Source organism: Pleurodeles waltl, chromosome 3_1 (genome assembly GCF_031143425.1).
Source record: "Pleurodeles waltl isolate 20211129_DDA chromosome 3_1, aPleWal1.hap1.20221129, whole genome shotgun sequence".
In the NCBI taxonomy this organism is placed as follows: domain Eukaryota; kingdom Metazoa; phylum Chordata; class Amphibia; order Caudata; family Salamandridae; genus Pleurodeles; species Pleurodeles waltl.
The window spans coordinates 558,135,100-558,158,752 of record NC_090440.1 but is presented as its reverse complement, the minus strand read 5'-3'; the positions used below and the strand labels follow the sequence as shown (position 1 = coordinate 558,158,752).

Here is a 23,653-nt window from a genome sequence, read left to right as displayed (position 1 = left end):
TCGGGGTCGGCTCAACATCCTGTGATTTTGGGCAAATTACTTACTCTCTCTCCCATTCCCTTACAAATGAATGTGTCCTTACGTAATGTAACTGGTGTGCAGGTAAAGAGGTGTAGTGTGCTATCAGAAATTGCCTTCATGGCACTTCACTTTTCACATATGTTGCTTTCTTTTATTATTAGTTTTTCTTTTTTCTTTTTTTACACATGTTGCACAGCAACCCGAGTTGCTACACAACATGTCAAAAAACATTGACAAAGCAAATAGATTTTGCTTAGGTGAAACCTATTGGCTTTGACAATGCTTGTTGCTTAATGCTACTTCTAGCTCAGGTGCCTTGAAAAAATGACAATTTTCGGAGCAGCTCAACACCTCAATGGCCATAATTAAAAAAGAACAAGAGGTCCTGGAGCCCGCACAGAGTTAGGTGATTTTGTTACACTGGTATCTGCCTACACCATCCAGGACCACATCCACTGCCATTCTGCAAACAGACCCACGGTTCCAATGCCAAACCCATGCACGTCTGCCCTAAAGACCTCAGTGGCAAACTCTGGCTAGCTACTCTATGTGTGTCTCAGTGCTTTGTCTCTCTGCTCCACACAGGAACTAACATACAGGGAGTGCAGAATTATTAGGCAAGTTGTATTTTTGAGGATTAATTTTATTATTGAACAACAACCATGTTCTCAATGAACCCAAAAAACTCATTAATATCAAAGCTGAATATTTTTGGAAGTAGTTTTTAGTTTGTTTTTAGTTTTAGCTATGTTAGGGGGATATCTGTGTGTGCAGGTGACTATTACTGTGCATAATTATTAGGCAACTTAACAAAAAAATATATATACCCATTTCAATTATTTATTATTACCAGTGAAACCAATATAACATCTCAACATTCACAAATATACATTTCTGACATTCAAAAACAAAACAAAAACAAATCAGTGACCAATATAGCCACCTTTCTTTGCAAGGACACTCAAAAGCCTGCCATCCATGGATTCTGTCAGTGTTTTGATCTGTTCACCATCAACATTGCGTGCAGCAGCAACCACAGCCTCCCAGACACTGTTCAGAGAGGTGTACTGTTTTCCCTCCTTGTAAATCTCACATTTGATGATGGACCACAGGTTCTCAATGGGGTTCAGATCAGGTGAACAAGGAGGCCATGTCATTAGATTTCCTTCTTTTATACCCTTTCTTGCCAGCCACGCTGTGGAGTACTTGGACGCGTGTGATGGAGCATTGTCCTGCATGAGAATCATGTTTTTCTTGAAGGATGCAGACTTCTTCCTGTACCACTGCTTGAAGAAGGTGTCTTCCAGGAACTGGCAGTAGGACTGGGAGTTGAGCTTGACTCCATCCTCAACCCGAAAAGGCCCCACAAGCTCATCTTTGATGATACCAGCCCAAACCAGTACTCCACCTCCACAATGCTGGCGTCTGAGTCGGACTGGAGCTCTCTGCCCTTTACCAATCCAGCCACGGGCCCATCCATCTGGCCCATCAAGACTCACTCTCATTTCATCAGTCCATAAAACCTTAGAAAAATCAGTCTTGAGATATTTCTTGGCCCAGTCTTGACGTTTCAGCTTGTGTGTCTTGTTCAGTGGTAGTCGTCTTTCAGCCTTTCTTACCTTGGCCATGTCTCTGAGTATTGCACACCTTGTGCTTTTGGGCACTCCAGTGATGTTGCAGCTCTGAAATATGGCCAAACTGGTGGCAAGTGGCATCGTGGCAGCTGCACGCTTGACTTTTCTCAGTTCATGGGCAGTTATTTTGCGCCTTGGTTTTTCCACACGCTTCTTGCGAACCTGTTGACTATTTTGAATGAAACGCTTGATTGTTCGATGATCACGCTTCAGAAGCTTTGCAATTTTAAGAGTGCTGCATCCCTCTGCAAGATATCTCACTATTTTTGACTTTTCTGAGCCTGTCAAGTCCTTCTTTTGACCCATTTTGCCAAAGGAAAGGAAGTTGCCTAATAATTATGCACACCTGATATAGGGTGTTGATGTCATTAGACCACACCCCTTCTCATTACAGAGATGCACATCACCTAATATGCTTAATTGGTAGTAGGCTTTCGAGCCTATACAGCTTGGAGTAAGACAACATGCATAAAGAGGATGATGTGGTCAAAATACTCATTTGCCTAATAATTCTGCACTCCCTGTATAGATCATACAGTGTCTGGCCACTGGGTGGCAGCACTGCTGCAAAGGTGTGTGCCTGTCAGGCGCTGTTTGGGACATATTCTGAATGCATGCTGGGTGTCCCTACTGCACCAGATTTGCTTGTTCTGTTCTGGAACATCTAATACTGTTTTCTGATTAGACATTGGGTGTCACTGCTATGCCGGTGTCTATCAGCTCCTGAGTAGACCTTGCACAATGGTGGACGCATATTTCACAGGTGTCTGTCCACTCACTGCAGTGCCTTAGCTGATGCCATCTTATGACTGAGCACTGAGAGTCACTGCTTCACTGGAGTCTGTCTTCTCCTTCAATATGTAACTGTAAATTATATAGTGCTACCCCTGATGAGATGCTGAAGCAGTTTCAATGGGCAGCACGCTGCTCCGGGACCCATGGTTAGTTGTTAGTCCAGTATAATTGTGATTAGTCGTGTGCCCTAAAGCAATCCATTTCAAGCTCTCATGTTTTTTTATGGAAAATTAAATAGGTGTTATCATTAGTGGTGGGGCGGGGGCATGTGAGTTCATGCAGATGTTTGATGGGATTAATAGATGAGCTAGAGGAGGTTAGGGATTGTTAGGTGGCAAGCTTATGATTTAAAAAAGGAGAGATTATGATCTTTAAAATGCGTTGTATGCAAATTGCACAAATACATTAAAAGAGATTAAGGAAAGCATGCAAGTGACTTATAGAAGGTTGTGCCCAGGGGAAAAAAAGGCATGCAGAGAATGGGAAAACTAGAGGAGGTTCAACTGAAAGGAAAATTGAGCGGTGACAATCAGAGATTTTAAGTAATTGTAATTGTATTTATATAGTGCTTACTACCCCTGAGAAGGCATCAAAACACTTTTCAGTGAGTAGCATGCTACTCTGGAACCAAAAAGGATTAGTGGTGGATCAGTATAGGGAAATATGATTTAATATGAGCGGTGGACATGCGTGTCCGTTAGTTGGATTGAAAAGGATAATGGAGGGATGGAAGAGTCAAGAAAATGTTATTTGGGAGATCATAGGAGTGGGATGAGTAAAAGCAGAAATGGAGGAGGGAAGAGTCTCTAGAAATGGATTAGAGATATCATAGTAGTAAAATGAGGTTTGGGAGGGGTCAAAGGAGGGAAATATGAGGGAAGAATTTAGAAGTGGTTGTTTGGGAGATCATAGACCTAAAATGAGGTTTGGGGTGATCCAAGGAGGGACAGAGGAGGGAAGAGTCTAGAAAGGGATATTTAAAGATCATAGTAGTAAAATAAGGTTTGGGATGGGTCAGAGAGTGAAGGTATAGGATATATTGAGAGAGGTATAAGGTGAGACATAGAGTAGCGCATTGAAGAGAATAATTTTTTTTTCTTCTACAGCAGGAGTAAAGTAATAAATATACAGATGCATAAGTACACAGAGAGTGTATAGATGGATAAGGATGATAATATATCGAGATTTCAAGTTGTAGTTTATAAACTCAGACTTTCAAGTCTTAAGCTAATTTATTTGTGTATTTTTATAACTACATTTTTTTCTTTTATATTTTCTTCAATATTTCGATAATGAAGCTCTTGTAGATAAAATAGTTATGATAATATTTGTGATGTGTGATAAATCAGAGAACCATAAGCATCTAATCAAATAACGTATATGAAACCTATGCAGTGACCTATATACATGGTAAGCATAAAATAATAGATCTATATTTAACCATAAGTAATATATACATTTGTTAAGCAGACCTAAAGAATATCTATATTGCTTAAAAAACATGATTATTAGACAAATTTGTACAAAGAAATACACATATCTAGATACAGACATATAAGCAAATTACAAATGTTTATATACACAGGGATATGCTACGCATTAGTGTTTAAGTATGGTGGCTATGTAGGAAAGAGCCCACACTTAAGTAGTCTTCTGAAGATAGTTATCCGTGGATCTGATTTTTGGGTTTAATATGTTCCATAATTTGGCTGCTTGAACATACAAAGATGTTCAACCTGTGTTTTTTTAATTGTATGGTGGGATTTTGAGGCGAAATGCCAATATTGAGTGGAAATTCCATTGTTGAATGTATTTGTTGATTTTATGCCTGATGAAAAAACAGCTTCAAGGTGGATTGTCTGGCAACTGGTAATCAATGTAGAGCCCTCAAGGCATGGGAGATGTAGGCTTGTGGCTTTACATGTAGGAGTAGTCTGGCAGCAGAGTTCTGAATCTGTTGTAGTCTTTTCATAGTTGTTAAAAAATGATCTGTGGTAGAGGCCATTGGCGTAATCAAGCTTAGACAGTACAAGAGAAATAGTAGCCTGGACCTCGTGTGGAAATCCCAGATGAAGGAAGATGTGTCACAGAGTGTTCATAGTAATGAAGCTTGATCTTGCTAATTTGTCCCCTTGGGCATTCAATTATAACTTGGGAGTCCATGGTAATTCCAAGGTTTCTTACTTCCTTAGATATTTTAGGAGGTGGCCCTAGATCATCAAGGGAGGCACAGAGTGGATCATAAATTTACTAATCGCTGTAGGAAGGTAGCCTCTTTCTAGCCTTGTTACCCCCACTTTTGGCCTGTTTGTGAGTGTATGTCAGGGTGTTTTTACTGTCTCACTGGGATCCTGCTAGCCATGGCCCCGGTGCTCATAGTGGAAACCCTATGTTGTCAGTGTGTTTGATATGTGTCACTGGGATCCTGCTAGCCAGGACCCCAGTGCTCATAATCTTGTGGCCTATATGTGTTCCCTGTGTGGTGCCTTACTGTACCACTGAGGCTCTGCTAACCAGAACCCCAGTGTTTATGCTCTCCCTGCTTTTAAAAATGTCACTGCAGGCTAGTGACTAATTTTACCAATTCTGATTGGCACACTGGAACCCCCCAATAATTCCCTAGTATATGGTACCTAGGTCCCCAGGCTATTGGGGTTCCATGAGATCCCTATGGGCTGCAGCATTTCTTCTGCCTTCCATAGGAAGCTCAGACAATTCTTACACAGGACTGCCACTGCAGCCTGAGTGAAATAATGTCCACGTTATTTCACAGCCATTTTACACTGCACTTAAGTACCTTATAAGTCACCTATATGTCTAACCCTAACTTAGTGAAGCTGAGGTGCAAAGTTACTTAGTGTGAGGGCACCCTGGCACTAGCCAAAGTGCCCCCACATTGTTCAGGGCAAATTCCCCGGACTTTGTGAGTGCGGGGACACCATTACATGCGTGAACTACATATAGGTCAATACCTATGTGTAGCTTCACAATGGTAACTCCGAACATGGCCATGTAAAAAGTCTAGAATCATGGAATTGTCACCCCAATACCATTCTGGTATTTGGGGGACAATTCCATGGATCACCGGGGTTCCAGCATGGACCCCGGGTACTGCCAAACTAGCTCTCTGGGGTTTTCTCTGCAGCTACCGCTGCTGCCAACCCTCGTACAGGTTTCTGTCCGCCTGGGGCCTGGGCAGCCCAGTTGGGACTGGGGGAAGGCAGAACAAAGGATTTCCTCTGAGAGAGGGTGTTACATCCTCTCCCTTTGGAAATAGGTGTTAAGGGTCTGAGAGGAGTAGCCTCTCCTGGCCTCTGGAAATGCTTTGAAGGGCACAGATGGTGCCCTCCCTGCATAAACCAGTCTACTCTGGTTCGGGGATCCCCCAGCCCCTGCTCTGGCACGAAACTGGGCAAAGGAAAGGGGAGTGACCACTCCCCTGTCCATCACCACCCCAGGGGTGGTGCCCAGATCTCCTCCAGTGTGTCCCAGACCTCAGCCATTTTGAATGCAGAGGTGTGAGGGCACAATGGAGACCTCTGATTGGCCAGTGCCAACAGGTGACGTCAGAGACCCCTCCTGATAGGCTCTTACCTGGTTAGGTAGCCAATCCTCCTCTGACTATTTAGGGTCTCTCCTGTGGGTTTCTCATCAGATAACGAATGCAAGAGCTCACCAGAGTTCCTTTGCACTTCCCTCTTCGACTTCTGCCAAGGATTGACCGCTGACTGCTCCAGGACGCCTGCAAAACTGCAACAAAGTAGCAAGAAGACTACCAGCAACATTGTAGCGCCTAATCCTGCCGGCCTTCTCGACTGTTTCCTGGTGGTGCATGCTCTGAGGGCTGTCTGCCTTCACCCTGCACTGGAAGCCAAGAAGAAATCTCCTGTGGGTCGACTGAATCTTCCCCCTGCTAACGCAGGCACCAAACTTCTGCATCACTGGTCCTCTGGGTCTCCTCTCATCTTGACGAGCGTGGTCCCTGGAACACATGAGCTGGATCCAAGTGTCCCCGACAGTCCAGTGGCCCTTCTGTCCAAATTTGGTGGAGGTAAGTCCTTGCCTCCCCACGCCAGACAGTAATCCTGTGTACTGCGTAAACTGCAGATGCTAGGGCTCCTGTGCACTTTTGCAATACTTCCTTCATGCACAGCACAGCCCAGGTCCCCAGGACTCTGTCCTGCATTGTTCAACTTGCTGAGTTGGACTCCGACTTCGTGGGACCCTCTTTTGTTGTGCTGAGACGACCGTCGTGCTCAGATCTTCTGAACGGCTGTTCAGGTGCTTCTGCGGGTGCTGCCTGCTTTTGCATGGGCTCTCTCTGTTGCTGAGCGCCCCCTCTGTCTCCTCGTCCAAGGGGCGACCTCCTGGTCCTTCCTGGGCCCTGGCAGCATCCAAAATCCTCAACCGTGACTCTTGCAGCTATCAAGGCTTGTTTGCGGTCTTTCTGCGTGGAAACAACTGTGCATCCTCCTTATATATCGTCTTGGGCTGAATTCTGTTTGGTAATCTGAAAGTATGGAGTTATCTTAAATGAATTGTGAAATCTGTGTGAATGCTGCTCTTTCTATCAGTTTGTCCTGGAAAGACTCATTTGTAATTGGCCTCTAGTTGTTGGGGTCATGCAGGTCCAGTTTTGTTTTCTTTAATAATGGGAGTATGTATGCCTTTTTTAGGTCTTTGGGAAAGATTCTCGTAGTTAAAGAATTATTGATGATTCATCTTACTGGGGTGGCAGCAGATATATTTAAGAGTGTTTTTGAAGATTTGTGGGGGACAAGGGCCACAAAATTCACTTTGTGATATTTGTTTGAAGGAATGTAGAGGCTGGTGTGGGGTTGCATCTGGTGATGCCGGCCTCACAACCTTGTATGGGAATGTCCTCAGCTTTGGTGAGATTTATTGTTTGCTTGGACATAACAGTTAGCCCACATCCTCTTTTGCCTATTCAATTTTGTGTGACAGTTTGATAGCCTGGAGGAATGGCTTAATTCCAACTGGGATCTTGTCATCTCCCAACCATAATTTAGTTCAGAGGAGTAAGTTGGGTTGTGTGTCAGTGAGTAGGTCGTAGATGTGATGCTTGTTTTTAGACAGTGATTGAACATTTATTAGTAGGCAGTTTAGAAATTGTGTTTTGGTGGTGGTGTGGCTTTGTTTTGTAGATGAGTGAGTAGTACTTTTTGAACTTGTAGCAGTTGTGTCATTAGTGCTGGCATTAGCTTAATGAAGATAGCAATAGTGTAGTTTTTCTATATTGTATTCCTCTTCCAGCAGGCGTAGAAGGCATTATGATGGGTCTGCGTATGTAGGAGGTAGAGATAGTGGTTGAGAGTGAGGTGGTGAGCTTTGTTGTTTTTGTAGGGTAGCTTTGTTGGGTAATAGACATGGTGATGCAAAGTTGTGAAGAGTGGCATGTTTATTTCGTTTGCATCTGTTTATGGTGGGAGGTGTATGGGCTAGGGGTGGTGGTGGAGCATGTGGGCAGGGCCGGCTTTAGCACGGTGGCACATTGTGCAAGTCTTTTTTGGTGCCCCCACCCCATGACCACCTCCTCGGATTCCCTCACTACCACCCAGCAAATGTGCCCCTCATCTCTCTACAGCCCCCTCCCCCCCTTTCACATACATTCATTTATTACAGCACTTATAAAAGCTGGCTTTACTAATTCATTCAGGTATCCACATAAAATATAGTTCAATTCTTTGCAGTAGACATACTAACCCTCTGTGCTACTTTATGGCAAATCATAGCTGCCCCTAGACAAAACTCCCATCTCTCTCCATAGCAGGAACATTAATCACAAGAGGTATCTTGACATTTTAATTGCTTCCTGAAGGCTGGACGCACAAGTAACTTTTCGGTAGGTGCTTTTAAATCGCAAGTTTCATAACTTATTGCTAAACATAGTGCCCCCCTGAGGTCAGCACCCCCAATCCAGGTCAGCACCCAGTGTGGCCGCACCGCCCTAAAGCCGGCCCTGATTGTGGGTCCAGTTCTAGAGCTCTAGATTGTACAATGGATGAGAGGTGGGTGAATGAGAGTTGTTGTGTTGGCATATTTGTGTTAGATGTTGGTGAAGAGAGAAAATTTGAGAGTAAAGATGGTTTAGGATGTGTACTATTTGTGTGGTCAGGAGAGTGGGAGTGGCTGTACGTTTTTAATTTGTTAATTTGTGATGGAATGTATAATGAAATTGTGTGTGTGTGTGAGATTTGATGTGCTGGTGTATGTGTTATGTTTTGTTTTTGTGGGGTGGAGAGAGGAGGTATTGATGTAGTGGTTTTCTGAGAAGGATTTGTATGTAAAGTACTGTTGGAAAGTGGAAGTTGAATGGTAAAGTGGGTGGTAATGTGTTTTGGAAAAGAGTGTATATGGTGTGTGAGAGGGGATGGACAAGAGTTATGACTGTTTGATTTGATAGCTGGAAGAGGCAGTATGTGTGGTGGACTGGAGTGTAAGGTTTGTTTGGTTGTGTGTTTCTGGTAACAAGAGTAGGTGTGTGTTGGTGGATGATATGATGGAAGGCTGAGAACAGGTTTGGTGGTGACAGAAAGAGGTCTGTTAGGAGCAAGTAGAGGGTAGAGGTGATGTTCTGTGTGAAAAGGGAGTGTGTTTATGGATGGATTACAGTTATGTATAATATGGCTTTGTGTTTGTGAGAAAGTAGCCTCTTTCTAGCCTTCTTACCCCCACTTTTAGCCTGTTTGTGAGTATATGTCAGGGTGTTTTCACTGTCTCACTGGAATCCTGCTAGCCAGGGCCCAGTGCTCATAGTGAAAACCCTATGTTTTCAGTATGTTTGTTATGTGTCACTGGGACCCTTCTAGCCAGGACCCCAGTGCTCATAAGGTTGTGGCCTATATGTATGTGTTCCCTGTGTGATGCCTATCTGTCTCACTGAGGCTCTGCTAACCAGAACCTCAGTGGTTATGCTCTCTCTGTATACCAAAATTGTCATTAACAGGCTAGTGACCAATTTCACCAATTCACATTGGCATACTGGAACACCCTTATAATTCCCTAGTATATGGTACTGAGGTACCCAGGGTATTGGGGTTCCAGGAGATCCCTATGGGCTGCAGCATTTCTTTTGCCACCCATAGGGAAGATCTGACAATTCTTACACAGGCCTGCCACTGCAGCCTGAGTGGAATAACGTCCACGTTATTTCACAGCCATTTACCACTGCACTTAAGTAACTTATAAGTCACCTATATGTCTAACCTTCACCTGGTGAAGGTTGGGTGCTAAGTTACTTAGTGTGTGGGCACCCTGGCACTAGCCAAGGTGCCCCCACATCGTTCAGGGCAAATTCCCCGGACTTTGTGAGTGCAGGGACACCATTTCACACCTGCACTATACATAGGTCACTACCTATGTATAGCGTCACAATGGTAGCTCCGAACATGGCCATGTAACATGTCTAAGATCGTGGAATTGTCACCCCAATGCCATTCTGGCATTGGGGAGACAATTCCATGATCCCCCGGGTCTCTGGCACAGAACCCGGGTACTGCCAAACTGCCTTTCCCGGGGTTTCACTGCAGCCTCTGCTGCTGCCAACCCCTCAGACAGGTTTCTGCCCCCCTGGGGTCCAGACAGCCCTGACCCAGGAAGGCAGAACAAAGGATTTCCTCTGAGAGAGGGTGTGACACCCTCTCCTTTTGGAAATAGGTGTGAAGGCTGTGGAGGAGTAGCCTCCCCCAGCCTCTGGAAATGGTTTGATGGGCACAGATGCTGCCCATCTCTGCATAAGCCAGTCCACACCGGTTCAGGGATCCCCCAGCCCTGCTCTGGCGCGAAACTGGACAAAGGAAAGGGGAGTGACCACTCCCCAGACCTGCACCTCCCAGGGAAGGTGCCCAGAGCTCCCCCAGTGTGCCCCAGACCTCTGCCATCTTGGAAACAGAGGTGTTGCTGGCACACTGGACTGCTCTGAGTGGCCAGTGCCAGCAGGTGACGTCAGAGACTCCATCTGATAGGCTCTTACCTTTCTTACTAGCCTATCCTCCTTCCTAGGTAGCCAAACCTCCTTTTCTGGCTATTTAGGGTCTCTGCTTTGGGGAATTCTTCAGATACCGAATGCAGGAGCTCACCAGAGTTCCTCTGCATCTCTCTCTTTGCCTTCTGCCAAAGGATCGACCGCTGACTGCTCAGGACGCCTGCAAAACCGCAACAAAGTAGCAAAGATGACTACTGCAACCTTGTATTGCTTATCCTGCCGCCTTCTCGACTGTTTCCTGGTGGTGCATGCTCTGGGGGTAGCCTGCCTCCTTTCTGCACCAGGAGCTCTGAAGAAATCTCCCGTGGGACGACGGAATCTTCCCCCTGCAACCGCAGGCAACAAAAGACTGCATCACCGATCCTCTGGGTCCCCTCTCAGCACGACGAACGTGGTCCCTGGAACTCAGCAACTCTGTCCAAGTGACTCCCACAGTCCAGTGACTCTTCAGTCCAAGTTTGGTGGGGGTAAGTCCTTGCCTCCCCACGCTAGACTGCATTGCTGGGTACCGCGTGATTTGCAGCTGCTCCGGCTCCTGTGCACTCTTCCAGGATTTCCTTCGTGCACAGCCAAGCCTGGGTTCCTGACACTCTAACCTGCAGTACACAACCTGCTGAGTTGTCCTCCAGCGTCGTGGGACTCCCTTTTGTGTCTTCGGGTGGACCCCGGTTCACACCTCTTTCAAGTGCCTGTTCTGGTACTTCTGCGGGTGCTGCCTGCTTCTGTGGGGGCTCCCTGACTTGCTTGGCGCCCCCTCTGTCTCCTCATCCAAGTGGCGACATCCTGGTCCCTCCTGGGCCACAGCAGCATCCAAAAACCCTAACTGCGACCCTTGAAGCTACCAAGGCTTGTTTGCGGTCTTTCTGCGTGGGAACACCTCTGCAAGCTTCTTCACGACGTGGGACATCCATCCTCCAAAGGGGAAGTTTCTAGCCCTCTTCGTTCTTGCAGAATCCACAGCTTCTACCATCCGGTGGCAGCTTCTTTGCACCCTCAGCTGGCATTTCCTGGGCATCTGCCCACTCTCGACATTGTCGTGACTCTTGGACTTGGTCCCCTTGTTTCACAGGTACTCAGGTCCGAAAATCCACTGTTGTTGCTTTGCTGGTATTGGTCGTCCTTGCAGAAACCCCCTATCACGACTTCTGTGCTCTACGGGGGTTATAGGTGCACTTTACACCTACTTTTCAGGGTCTTGGGGTGGGCTATTTTTCTAACCCTCACTGTTTTCTTACAGTCCCAGCGACCCTCTACAAGCTCACATAGGTTTGGGGTCCATTCGTGGTTCGCATTCCACTTTTGGAGTATATGGTTTGTGTTGCCCCTATATTCATATGTGCTCCTCTTGCAATCTACTGTAACTTTACATTGCTTGCATTACTTCCTTTTGCTATTACTGCATATTTTTGGTATTGTGTACATATATTTTGTGTATATTTGGCATCCTCATACTGAGGGTACTCACTGAGATACTTTTGGCATATTGTCATAAAAATAAAGTACCTTTATTTTTAGTATATCTGTGTATTGTGTTTTCTTATGATATTGTGCATATGACACTAGTGGAATAGTAGGAGCTTTGCATGTCTCCTAGTTCAGCCTAAGCTGCTCTGCTATAGCTACCTTCTATCAGCCTAAGCTGCTAGAAACACCTCTTCTACACTAATAAGGGATAACTGGACCTGGTACAGAGTGTAAGTACACCTTGGTACCCACTACAAGCCAGGCCAGCCTCCTACAGTGTTGTGTTGGGGATGTATGGATCTGTTAGTGGTATAGGACAGAGAGGTGTCCTGTGTGAGAGTGAAAGTGACACTGTGTGGTAGATGGAGTAGAAGGGTGTATAGGTGTGGTTTGTCTGGTATATAGTGGTTGTTGAGAAATGTGGATAGCATTTGCAGTAAATGAGTAGAGTGGATTTGCTAAGAGTATGTTATTATGTTTCAGGGTCTTGAAGAGTTAAGGTGGTGGCTGGTAAATTGCAAAAAGGGCAGCATTTCTGGCCCTAGGCCTGACGCGGCCGAAAAAGGCAACTGTAAAGATCAATTTTTCATACCAGAGACAGCATGCAATTTAAGGATGCAAGACTCTACACAGAAGCAATATTATTTGCATTTGAAGATAGTGATGTAGTCAGCAATTTGGTAAACATTCTGTATGGTGCTAGGCTACCGGTAGACCACTGCTAGACCACTGCTTCAGCAAATACCGCTGATCAGTTCAGGGGTTGGAAGCTTAAAATAATGACAGTGAAAACCCTGAAAGGAGACTCTGCAACTATTAGAGTGGATGTGTTCTCAAGTTTGGTTCACAATATTAATTGTAAAACAAAGTGGGATCCATTTTGGGTGCCCTGATTTAGCGTGGCACAGTATGCAGCATGAGGTTATATTCCCCAGACAGTGGATGTACATTGCCTGCATTCCTGTGGCTGGATGATGGGGATGTAGACACTGAAGTTCAATGAAGACTTTGTTAGCAGGTGGTTGCTGAGTAGACTTCCTGCCCTTTGAGAGATGGTAGGAGTGCAAGGTGGAGGGGGCCCTTCAGTGAGGACTTTGGTCTTCCTTGCTTGCGCTTTCAGTTGGACTGATGTCAGCCAAAACAAAACCTCACACATCTTTGTGCCTCTGTTATGGGTGTCAGAGACCAGGGTTGGCTTCAGCTGCACCTTGCACTGACTTTGGTGAAGGGTGCTGTGTTTAAAATAACTTTTGGTTTAAAAGCACTGTGTTTAAAAATAACTTTTGGTGTAAATACCTATGAACTTCCTTGTGCATCAGTTTTCAGGCAACAATAAAAATGTCAAGGTAACTCTGGTGATTGATCTTCCTACTGGTGAGAGATCTGAATTTGGTCTAGTGGCAGTTTTGGCTCATCATAAAGTAGTGCAGAAGGTTAATGTGCCCGCTGCAAAGAACGTGTACCATACAGATCACAGAACTGTGTGAGTGAACTACAAGTAGCACTATAAGAAAATGAAATGTTTGTCAGAGAGAGGATATGGAGAGATGAGGTGCGCTATTGAAAAGTAGTAGTGACGGGAATCATGAAGAAGGAGCTCTTGGGGGCTGGGGGGGGGGGCGCTACCAACGCTAGACCACCCTCCTGTGAAGAGTTTCACTACACAACGGCTGTGCCCGGAGCACCTGGGAAATGACGTATAAAATACAACCACCCCAAACTGGCTATGGAACGCTGATCATCCTACAGTGAAATAGAACATGATGCAGAGAACACAGGACAACAGTTAGTTAGAAAATACGTGAAACACCTACATGAAATGCATAGCATCATTTTAAGAGGCACAACGTTAAGGCATAGTGAAGGCATCACGCACACGCCATACGTGGGCACCGAAAGAAGCACAGAGCACGCGAACATTAAAATGGGAGGCACAAAAAAGACGTCAATGCGAACCCACTCTAAAAAGCATCAGACACACTAGTAACGTGTTTGTAAACATAATGAAAACATGCGACGGTGATATAAAGCAACAGTGGAAAGGATGGGTACATTCTTGTTTGCTAACACCCAGCTGAGCTGAATAAATCACTTTGGAATCACAAAAACAACAGTTCACCCTTGTGACGTTGACATGTAAAGCTCACAAGTAAGCGTTATAAATAAATACATAAGGTGTACACAGCATACGGCTGTTTATAATTAACCACCTTTAGAGGACGAGCCTAGTGGTGCTGGATCCTCGCCCCCTCCAACCTCCCCCTTATGACTAAAATATCCTTTCTACAAACCCAGCAAACAGCAATATAAACAATTAGTTAACTCGCGGGTAAGATTTATCTGCAGCCAGGTTCCGAATTTCACATCACGAACTAAGCTGCGTCATCATCCAGTGCCGTATTCTGACGGTCAACCAACTATGACTCATTCCCCAATGCCCACCTACTCACTGAAGAGCCTCAGAAATGTCCATATTCTGGACGCAAACGTGGAAGTGTCTGCTTGAGCCCTCTAAGCCCAGCCGGCGCGGTTCTGTGATGTGGACGTGCACTGTGTGTCACTGCACCCTGAGTAAATATGCTCCCTGGTGTATACGCTGCCTGGGAGTCACTGCTGCGCCAATGTCTATCTGCCTCCTCCCAGACCCCTCACGTCTATGTCTTTGCTTGTCTGCAGCCTTGAGCCAAGAGTACGGGCTGTCACCGCAGCTCAGCACAGGCATGTTGGCTCACCGATCCAACACTAAGGGTGATCTGTGGGTGGAGCCCACAACCTCAGCGAACATCCGTGGCCATGCGGCGTCGAACCCGTGCTGTCTCAAAACTCTGGGTGCCAATGCAGCACCACTGTCTGCTGGCTTCCGGGGCTTGTGCCACTGACAGTCTTCTAGTGTTGCCTGCGCCCCACTGGAGAACGTTACCAGCTGTGGGTTAGTGAGAGCCAGCCCCCCGAAACTGGGCTGACGCCGTATTCTGGCGTGAGGCACCAGCCCATCATCGCGCTGGCTTCTGCCAGTGTCCCAGCCAAGTGTGGAGCGGGCATTACCTGCCCGCCTGCAGCATGAGGACGTGGTCAGAGTGGGACAAAAAAGGGTCCCTCAGTGTGTGCCACTTTGCGTGCCACGGCCGGGTTACTTACCAAGGTTTTGCGTGAGCATCCGCACTACGCATTGCAATGTTTCAGACACCCTCCTAAAAGGTCATGGGTGCAGCAAACAAACTGCGCATCAGCATGCCAGGCAAAGAAGGAGATGCCATGGGTATTGTTGGTGTGGTCACACTGCAACCATTCAAATGCTGTTAGATTCCTTGTTGTTTACACTGCTGGTGGCATGTATACTCTGCCTTTACGCTGCTCTTTGAGGGTAAACAGTGCTTCCAATAAGGGTCTCCGGCCCCTATAAGTAAGCTACAAAACAAAACGCTTTTTTCATGTCCTCTTGCAACAACCTGGAGGTACAAAAGTGGTGGTAATGTACAAGGATGTTCGGGATCCCAGACCTTCCCGATATTGGTTGTTTCTGCTAATTTCTCTCCCCATATATAAGTGCATCGTAGATTCTGTGATTTTTCTAAAACTTCCATATGAAACCACAGCCACAGCGCCTGGAAAACGTACAATATCTGAGGTCTCTGCACTATTTTGAATATTGTAACGCTCCCCTCCTAGGATTACACGGGATGTTGCCATTTAATGGTATTAGTTTCGAGGCCTCTGGGTGGTTCACTGTTATTTCTATTGAAAGGCAGCGCATCGGCCTCTTGGCCCGCTTGAAAGAGCTGCCCGTATCCACCTGTATAGCACTGCTCGGCCTAAAGTCAGAACCAAGCCTTCTGACAGTTCTGCCTATTTTGCAGCTCACTACCTCTTGATAATGATTTATTTCAATGAGCAGTGCAGGTATAAAAAAGCCAAAATGCACGAGTGCCATCTATACATCATCTGCTTACTTGTTGAGCCAGAACGTATATTGTCCCAGTGCTTTCCCTTTTCTTTGAGGGCTGTTTTCAATGCAGTAGGCCAGCAGTTTGAGGCTGAGCAGGGTCATGGTGAGGAAGGCCATCCCTCCTGAGTTCCCATTCCTAGCTTTACCCTGTCCAATAGGCATCCATTGATGCAGCTCCTCACTGTCGGTATAGCTAGGCATCACTCATTGTATATATTTCTCATCCGAATCTCATTGCTCTGAGTGTGTCCACCACAAAGGCTCAATCTATTATGTTAAATGCCCTTTCAGCGTCCAGAGATGCGCCATCGAGATAGAATGGGCTCACTTCCAATCTTTCCAGCAACGTTTACCTGGTGAAGCACCTTCTGCATAATGCACTTGATTGCTTGTCTTTGGTTAAGCCACACTGGAAGGCTTAAAAGAGCTAGTAGGTCGGCTTAATGTGGACTCCAAAATCCTTGTGAAAATCTTAGCATCTACATTGAGCACCGAGACTTGCAAATTCGAGGAGCAACACAACTGGTTCTTATTACATTTGAAGAGGCCATAGATGAATAATGTCACAATATGTCACAAATTCCAAACAGACATCATCAAACACAGGGACATTCTGGAATGCTTGTTGTTGGTGATTGTTAGTGTTGCAACACTTGTTAAAGAGAACGGAGCAGGGATGTTTTAAAGCTGAAACAGCAAGCTTATGCTCATTTGCTTCAGTAGTAATGCAGTGTTACAAATACAGCATGTTTTGGTCACAAAACCAGCACCTATACCCACAAAAGCAGCCCCCCCCTGGTCGTTTGTACCACCCCCTCGGAACAGCCCTGTCGCCAGAAAGGCCAGTCCAAGTGTGTTTGTGCAAAGTCTTGGATGGTGCATTTGGAGGTCATTCACGTCACTGTGGAAGCAGCACATCCAGGAGACAAGGTTGGGTGTAGGTAGTACATCACTCACTTTGAAGCTAAAATGGCAGTGTTGAACAGCTGGAGATGGAAATAAAATCCACCCCCCAGGCACTCAGTTGAGCTTGGGAACACAGGCTTTAAGGTGGCCAAGATGACCTAGCAAGAGGAGGCGGGGCATACTAATTAAAGTACAGCTGCAACGCCTGTAACAGATTACAGGCTTATTGTCCAGCCGTCAACTAAACACCTGAGATAGTGAGGGCTGAATCCTAAAGTGAAATTTAGGAAAAGCTGGGTAGTGGTGGTATACTGACTGCACCTCCTTAATGGGCTATTTGTGGGGGTATGTTCTGATAGCAAAATAGTATGTGTTGGAGCTCACTTGGTGTCTACTAGCCTGCTCCCCAGGGGATGTCTGATAATAAACCCATATGGTCTATTATACCACAAAGTATAAAGAGACACCGAAGCACTCATCCACCAACTGAGATCCACAAAGTAGGATATGTAAAAAAAAAAACAGTCTCAAGGTATTTATTCACAAAATAAAGCTCATAGTTAATTCAGTGGTCCTTAACATCAAAACAACAGCCAACATGTCTTGTCAGTTACAGTGACTTTGCCAAGGCATATGGACTAGGAAGAAAAATATTTTGGATACTTGTATGTACTACACAGTGACTACTCCATATGCCTTGAAAAAGTCACTGTAGGTGACAAGACAGCTATGGGAAAGGTACTAGTCAATGCGCTTGGTCCATGCAAAGTACAGTTTAAGAATGGGAACTTATGTTCACTTGGACTGCACTCGGCCACCACACAGAGGTGTGCCACATCTTCCTTTGTACTTTTTTTCCTAGCGTGTGCTTTCTATAAAGCACTGGATTGTTGTGCTGTTTGGTGCTTAATCTGTGCCGTGGTGAGGATTAAAGCTTGCTGCCTGTATTATGAACTGGGGACCTGAATTTTTCTGCTGGGCTCAGCATTTATTTTGTGACACATACCCTTGAAGCTGGGAAATTGTCAGAAAGCTCTATTCTGATTTCTCATCCTCTTCCCGTTTGAACAAGAGTTCGAGGCTATTTTGCTCGGTGCCTGCCAGAGGTCTGAGACATCATCATTGCTGCGAATCACCAAGCCTTTTACCCATTTTTTCTGGCGTGTTCCCTGCCATCACCCTTCTAGTCTCCATGGGTATCGCTGTTGTATCAGGATGTGCCTGAGGGTATCCATGTCTGTTCCAAATTCAATGCATGGTATTTTTTAACACAAAGATATGTCTGGCTATTCATCAGGGAAAGCTACAGTTTTAGGAAACCTCTGGGGGTATGCCAGCCACTTAGGAATATTCATGGTTATCACTGGATACAACACATGTAACTAATGCTAGCTCAAGCGCCATGCAGCACCCTCGGGTGCCAGGGTTTACACCGGACAGGGTTCTGGCTGTGTGCTGCCCCTTTCATCCCTTGGAACCAGGCATGCTCTATTCTAACCCCAAGCGTATGTTACAAAAAGTGCCAAATTATCCACAATATAAGTATAGTGTCAGGGCTGGATGTATATTACAAAAAGTGCCAAATTATCCACAATATAAGTATAGTGGCAGGGCTGGGTGTATATTATAAAGAGAAACATTATTCATAACATAAGTATAATGACAGGGTGGTCGAGGTTGGTTAGTTTCCTTTAACCTGGAGACAGCAGGGTGTGAAAGTGCCATCTGATGCAGAGGGAAGCTTCTAGTCTTTTTGAAAGGACAAGTTTTTTGGGGGGCACATTTGAAGATGTTTCTTCTCCCGGCTTTACCCCTTCGTGTTTCACTCACTCTGTGGATGGCCTTGGCCCTTAACACTGCTCCAAGTCGACCCCTTCTGATCCTTTACCTCAGTGTGATGTAGCTACTCTCAGATCTGAGAGCCCCACACTCTGCTCTCAACGGCCTCGACATTATACCACCTCTGCCTTCTCAAAGACAAGTTTCAGCTGAACCAGGCGCCTCGAGGCACACTTGTCACCGCTTCCAAAAATAATAAGGCTTTGTTGAGCTTTTCTGGAAAATGAACCCTGAGCCTGACCTCAGACGGTGACAGAGGTCTGGGGCCCGAGCCAGGCAGGGCCCCGCAGCTACCTGTGACCTCACGCTCTTCCAACCACCAGCCCAGACAGGATCCGCGGTCCTCCGGGGGCAGAGACTCTCCCACTGTCTGAACCAGACGGCATCAATAGCTCCCAGAGGCAGAGGCTTTCCCACCGCAGTGGCAGACAGGAGCCGCAGCCCCGAGGCATTAATGCTGGTTTCTTCCACAGATGTGGGAAAGGGTTAGCAGTGCAACGTGGAGCAGACGGGTACCTTCTGTTTTTCCCACACCGAGTAGACAGCAGCGAGTGATTAATAGCTGAAGTATGACCTGTACTCATCGCAGGTGTCAACGGCAGAACAATGCTTATTGAATGTGAAAAAGGTATTTGCGAAGGCTGTTCTTCACCGCCCAGACCTGCTGGAGCGTTAACATGCTGCAATAGATGGAATAGACATAGACATCGAAGACAGACTCGCCAAACCTTTGTAAGCATAGCAGGCATCTCGAAGTGGATTTGTATTGTATTGTAATTAACCACGTTTTTCATCCCTGACAAGGACCTGCAGCGCTATTGCAGAAGGGTAACATGGTACTCCATGGGAGCACCATGGATAGACCATAAACGTGAAGCAAAAGGAAGCGGGAACACAAGCATAATAGATGTGGTCATGGAAGTTGAAGCTGGCATGCAAGACGCCACCCACCATTTGATATCACTATCTAGGACTAGTGGTATAGGTCCATATAGCAGACAGCAGTGATCCTGGGCACCTGCCTGGGAGGCTCCTCTGGCACAATGGGATAGGTCTATTTAGCAAGAAGACACTGTGGGGTTTAGCCTCCATGGAAAATGTAGATTTCTCTATTTGCAAGGGTGTTTGACAGGCTGACAGGGCCCGACAGAGTAAATCACAGATGAGCCTAACATGTGACATACTCTGACCCAGCCTTGCCAGTCTAACCACTACACCAGCCAGTATCAATATCACATAATTTCCTAACATGGAGATGTCCCTTGCTTTAAAAAGGGCAAACAGTCGCACCTGGACCACTTTCTAGAAAGCTTAATTTTTCATAAAGAACTTACTAGGCCTGAGGTGTCCAACGTAGGTTTACGATGGCTGTACTGTACCATATTTTCAGACTCTCCATATAAGGTACAATTACATATAAATAAATGTGCTGATAAAGGCAATAGGCTTGTCATATTTATTGTGAAAACCATATGTTAAAGTAAATAGGACTTTAAGTGTGGATTGTTATTACTCTATATTAAAGCCTAGGGATAGGTATTTTGTTACATGAAATAAATGGAATATCACGGATTACAGTAGTAAGCAATGGTTTTAGTGTTGATAACTCATGTAACAAACCATGGATATAGGTTTGCTCCGTGAGAAACCTTGTTAGGCCCTCATAAGAGAGATAGTATGTTGCTTATCCAACTGAACTCTAATCTACCACTGGTCTGAGTGTCATTTACACTCTACTTCCGTTGATGACAGTTTACTTTATCTGGTAATGGTCCAGTCCACATCAGTCATTGGCTCTCTTGCCATGTGAAAGACAGCATTTTCCGATCACTTGTGTACACCCACCTGAAAATGAGTGCACCTCAGTGACAGAGCTAGTGATAACCAACCTTTCGTTTTCAATTTTCTCCTTTTATAGTTCCCCTTTCATTTCTTTCCTTATCCTCTTTTTATGTTAAAGTTTCCTAAAAGGATACTTCAGGTCTTCAGGCAGTGCTAATTGCTCACTTGCTTGTAGCTCATTTCATCTACAAAGTGCCACATTGAATGCATATGCCATCCCTATTTAGACGGCATCATGTTTTTTTCTACTTATTTAATTTATCTTGCATATATTTTGAGTTTGTGTGTGTTTTATTGCTGTTGAGTTTGAGTATAAATGCAAGAATAAGCCAATGAATGGATGAATGTGTGCAAAGATGAGCAACAGAGTGCACCAGGCCTACTGAGATTGCCAATGCTTTTTGTCAATGTTCCTCACAAAGTGGTTAATTTCAGGAGCCAGAAATAGGTACAAAGTGTCAAAATTTAAAGTTGGAGGACACGACCTGCTGGAAGTAGGCTGGAGTTGCATTTTATGTTATGTTTTATGTTATGTTTATATACTGTCATATGCCGGTCCAAATGACCTGGTCTCGGCAGCCCCACTTGTCCTGCCACCACACTCAGCTCTGTCGACATGTCAGTCCTGGCCTGGACAAGGATCACTGTAGCATTATTATTTTCACAGTAGGAGGTGAGTGGTAGGGTCTGGTGATCCCTAAACAGGCCTCTCTTGTGTCTAATACCAACTCATAAAATAAGTGCAAAATATGCTTTTTTCAACATTCTGAATCTGGCAGTGGTCAAACAAATTTGCTGCCATCCCCTCTGTTCTCCAATGCCAGCCCTCCCCCCATCCACTCAGTCCTCCTTGCCAGTGCATGCACATCTTACTTGATTCCGTGTGTTCACAGTCCTGTGGGTTGCACTTCTGTGTGTTCTCTGGCCAAGGCTCATGGTCACACAGGTTGCTGTCCTCTTCAGTTTCCCCTGTCTTGGTGTTCACGCACTTCACCAGCCGTCTCTGGATGCCGCCGCCACAGGATGCAGTGCACTACACCAGAAGTGACAGATAGGGGACTTAAACCACAGACAAAGGACTTAAAATATACAGTTGCTGAGCATTGGTCAAAACAGTGCATTGATGCCGGGTCACAGGGTGCTCTCTACCAATGAGAAGAGACAGGACTCTGTTTACTGTGACAGACTCAGTACTGTCCCATACTTCACACACAAGAGTATCAGTGACTGATGAGAGGTTCAGGAAAGACACTGTACAGAGGGTGTGAGGGTGTGCGCATGAGTAATATGTTATTTTTGCGGTTCGTGTTGGTGTACTCTCAAACTCCCGTACTGGTTGATGTAGAATTTGCATTACAGTTAGATCCTCAGTTCTACAGGAAGAGTGGGTCATGAGGAATGAATTATTTCACAACTGGCTAGTGTAGGAATTTTGGTACAATAGGTAAAATTGCATTTAGTAAGCAGGCCATTTCAGATGCTTTTAATGGCATCCTCGCACCTTTCGCTTGTGACGCCCTCGTCTGGTGTTTAATATTTTCTTAATGTAGTACTGATCTTGCTTTCACACCGTTTTCAGGGACACCATGGTTTGGCATTCCTGGGCCATATATGATTGAAAAATATCTCATCCCTTCTTACTGCTTGAGTGATTTAGATATTTGAAGAAGCAGGAATCTATGAACCATCACAGTCCAACTAAATCTATGTATCTTTTATAAATGCACATTGCAAACATTTACTCCTGAAACTATGAGGCATTTGCCTTATAGGAATGCGTGTCGTATGAGCCATTTTGAACGCATCTGTATGTAGCAACAGGCAACATTGCTTGATGTTGGGAAAAAGGTCCTAGGCAGTGCTTAGGAAGCTGTGTTCCCTTGACTTTGTACATTTTCTGAACAAGCCTAAGGGCCTAATTTAGACGTCAGTGGAGGGGAATACAGTGTCACGAACGTGACAGATATCCCGTCCACTGCATTACGATTCCATAATAGCGTACGGAGATCGTAATACGGCAGACGGGATATCTGTCACATTTGTGACGGAATATTCCGTCCGCTGACATCTAAATTGGGCCCTATGTGTTTTTCTCCTGTGAAATCGGCACTTCTGTGAGCCTACAAGAGGTTCTCCCTGTAACTGTGCACTTTTGTTATCTTTAGAGTTGTGCTCAAATGCAGTGTTCATCCGAAAAGTAACTTTTTTTGTGAATGGCTAGTTCCCTCTTTGTTCAAACTTTGAGGGACTGACATTGGTGGCGGTGTTATTTTTAGTCATCTGCACATGCTGTTTTTACCTGAACCTCCACCTGGAAACTGTCCATTAGCTCCCCTTCTACAAAATGTCTACTCACTTTCCCATACTGGGGTACTCAATCTTCATCATCTGTAGGACACACATTAAGGGAGTCTGCAATATGTGTGTTTTCATGTTTGTCTCTGGATGGGTCATTTCCATCTTGGATTTTTCCAACATGCATGTGCACTTGGCCTGTATGCCATCCCTAGTTAATTCTAACAGGTCGGTGGGGGAGGCTGTCAGGAAGACCCCCTTGTGTAGCCTAGGTTTGCCCTACTTTAGTGACACCCACCATTCCCAATTTCTTGTTGTTATCTTCATGTGAAAAACGCATGTATTTAAACCACCGCTTCCACTTTGGCAGATTTTAATGGATATTTCTTGTTTCTCTCCTGGTACCGTTAGCTTGGCTTGTTGCACAAAGTTGCAGATGGGAAGATGCTCATTGGGTGCATCTGAGTCAATCGAGTCCCTTTTTTCCAATCCCAGGATCTCAAAATATATATTGTTTCCTCTCTGCACCCCCTGCTCTTCACTGGCAGGCACCTGGGCCACTCTTTCAGTCTCTAGGTGCTCCTGATCATCCTTAATGGCTGCCATAGACTGCGCAGTCACGCATGCCCTCTCAGGCAGACCCACTATCTGTGTGACTTGCATTTCACCTCACGCCAGAGAGAATCCTCCAGGTCGTTACCTAGCAGACAATCAACAGGCATGGTTGGACTCACAGCTACCCTCAAGGAACCTGCAGGTTCCCATTCAAAGGGAACCTGCACCACCCTGTACTAGAGCTTAGAGTTGTCCAAGGCAATTACTTTGGGGACCACCTGCTCTTCAGACACCTGGTGACAGCTGGCAGTAGTCATGCTTACTCCTGTGTCTCTCAGAGCCTCCACCCTC

At 45.5% G+C, this 23,653-nt stretch overlaps 1 protein-coding gene across 1 annotated transcript in view; it reads right to left on the bottom strand.

Moving 5' to 3' along the window:
• The window catches only part of ADAMTS7 (ADAM metallopeptidase with thrombospondin type 1 motif 7), a 431,623-nt gene that overhangs the window by 20,449 nt on the left and 387,521 nt on the right, over nucleotides 1-23,653 (bottom strand). Inside the window, exon 23 of the mRNA XM_069222951.1 lies at nucleotides 21,326-21,485. Within this exon, the coding sequence (XP_069079052.1) occupies nucleotides 21,326-21,485 (160 nt within the window). The remainder of the gene's footprint in view (nucleotides 1-21,325; nucleotides 21,486-23,653) is intronic.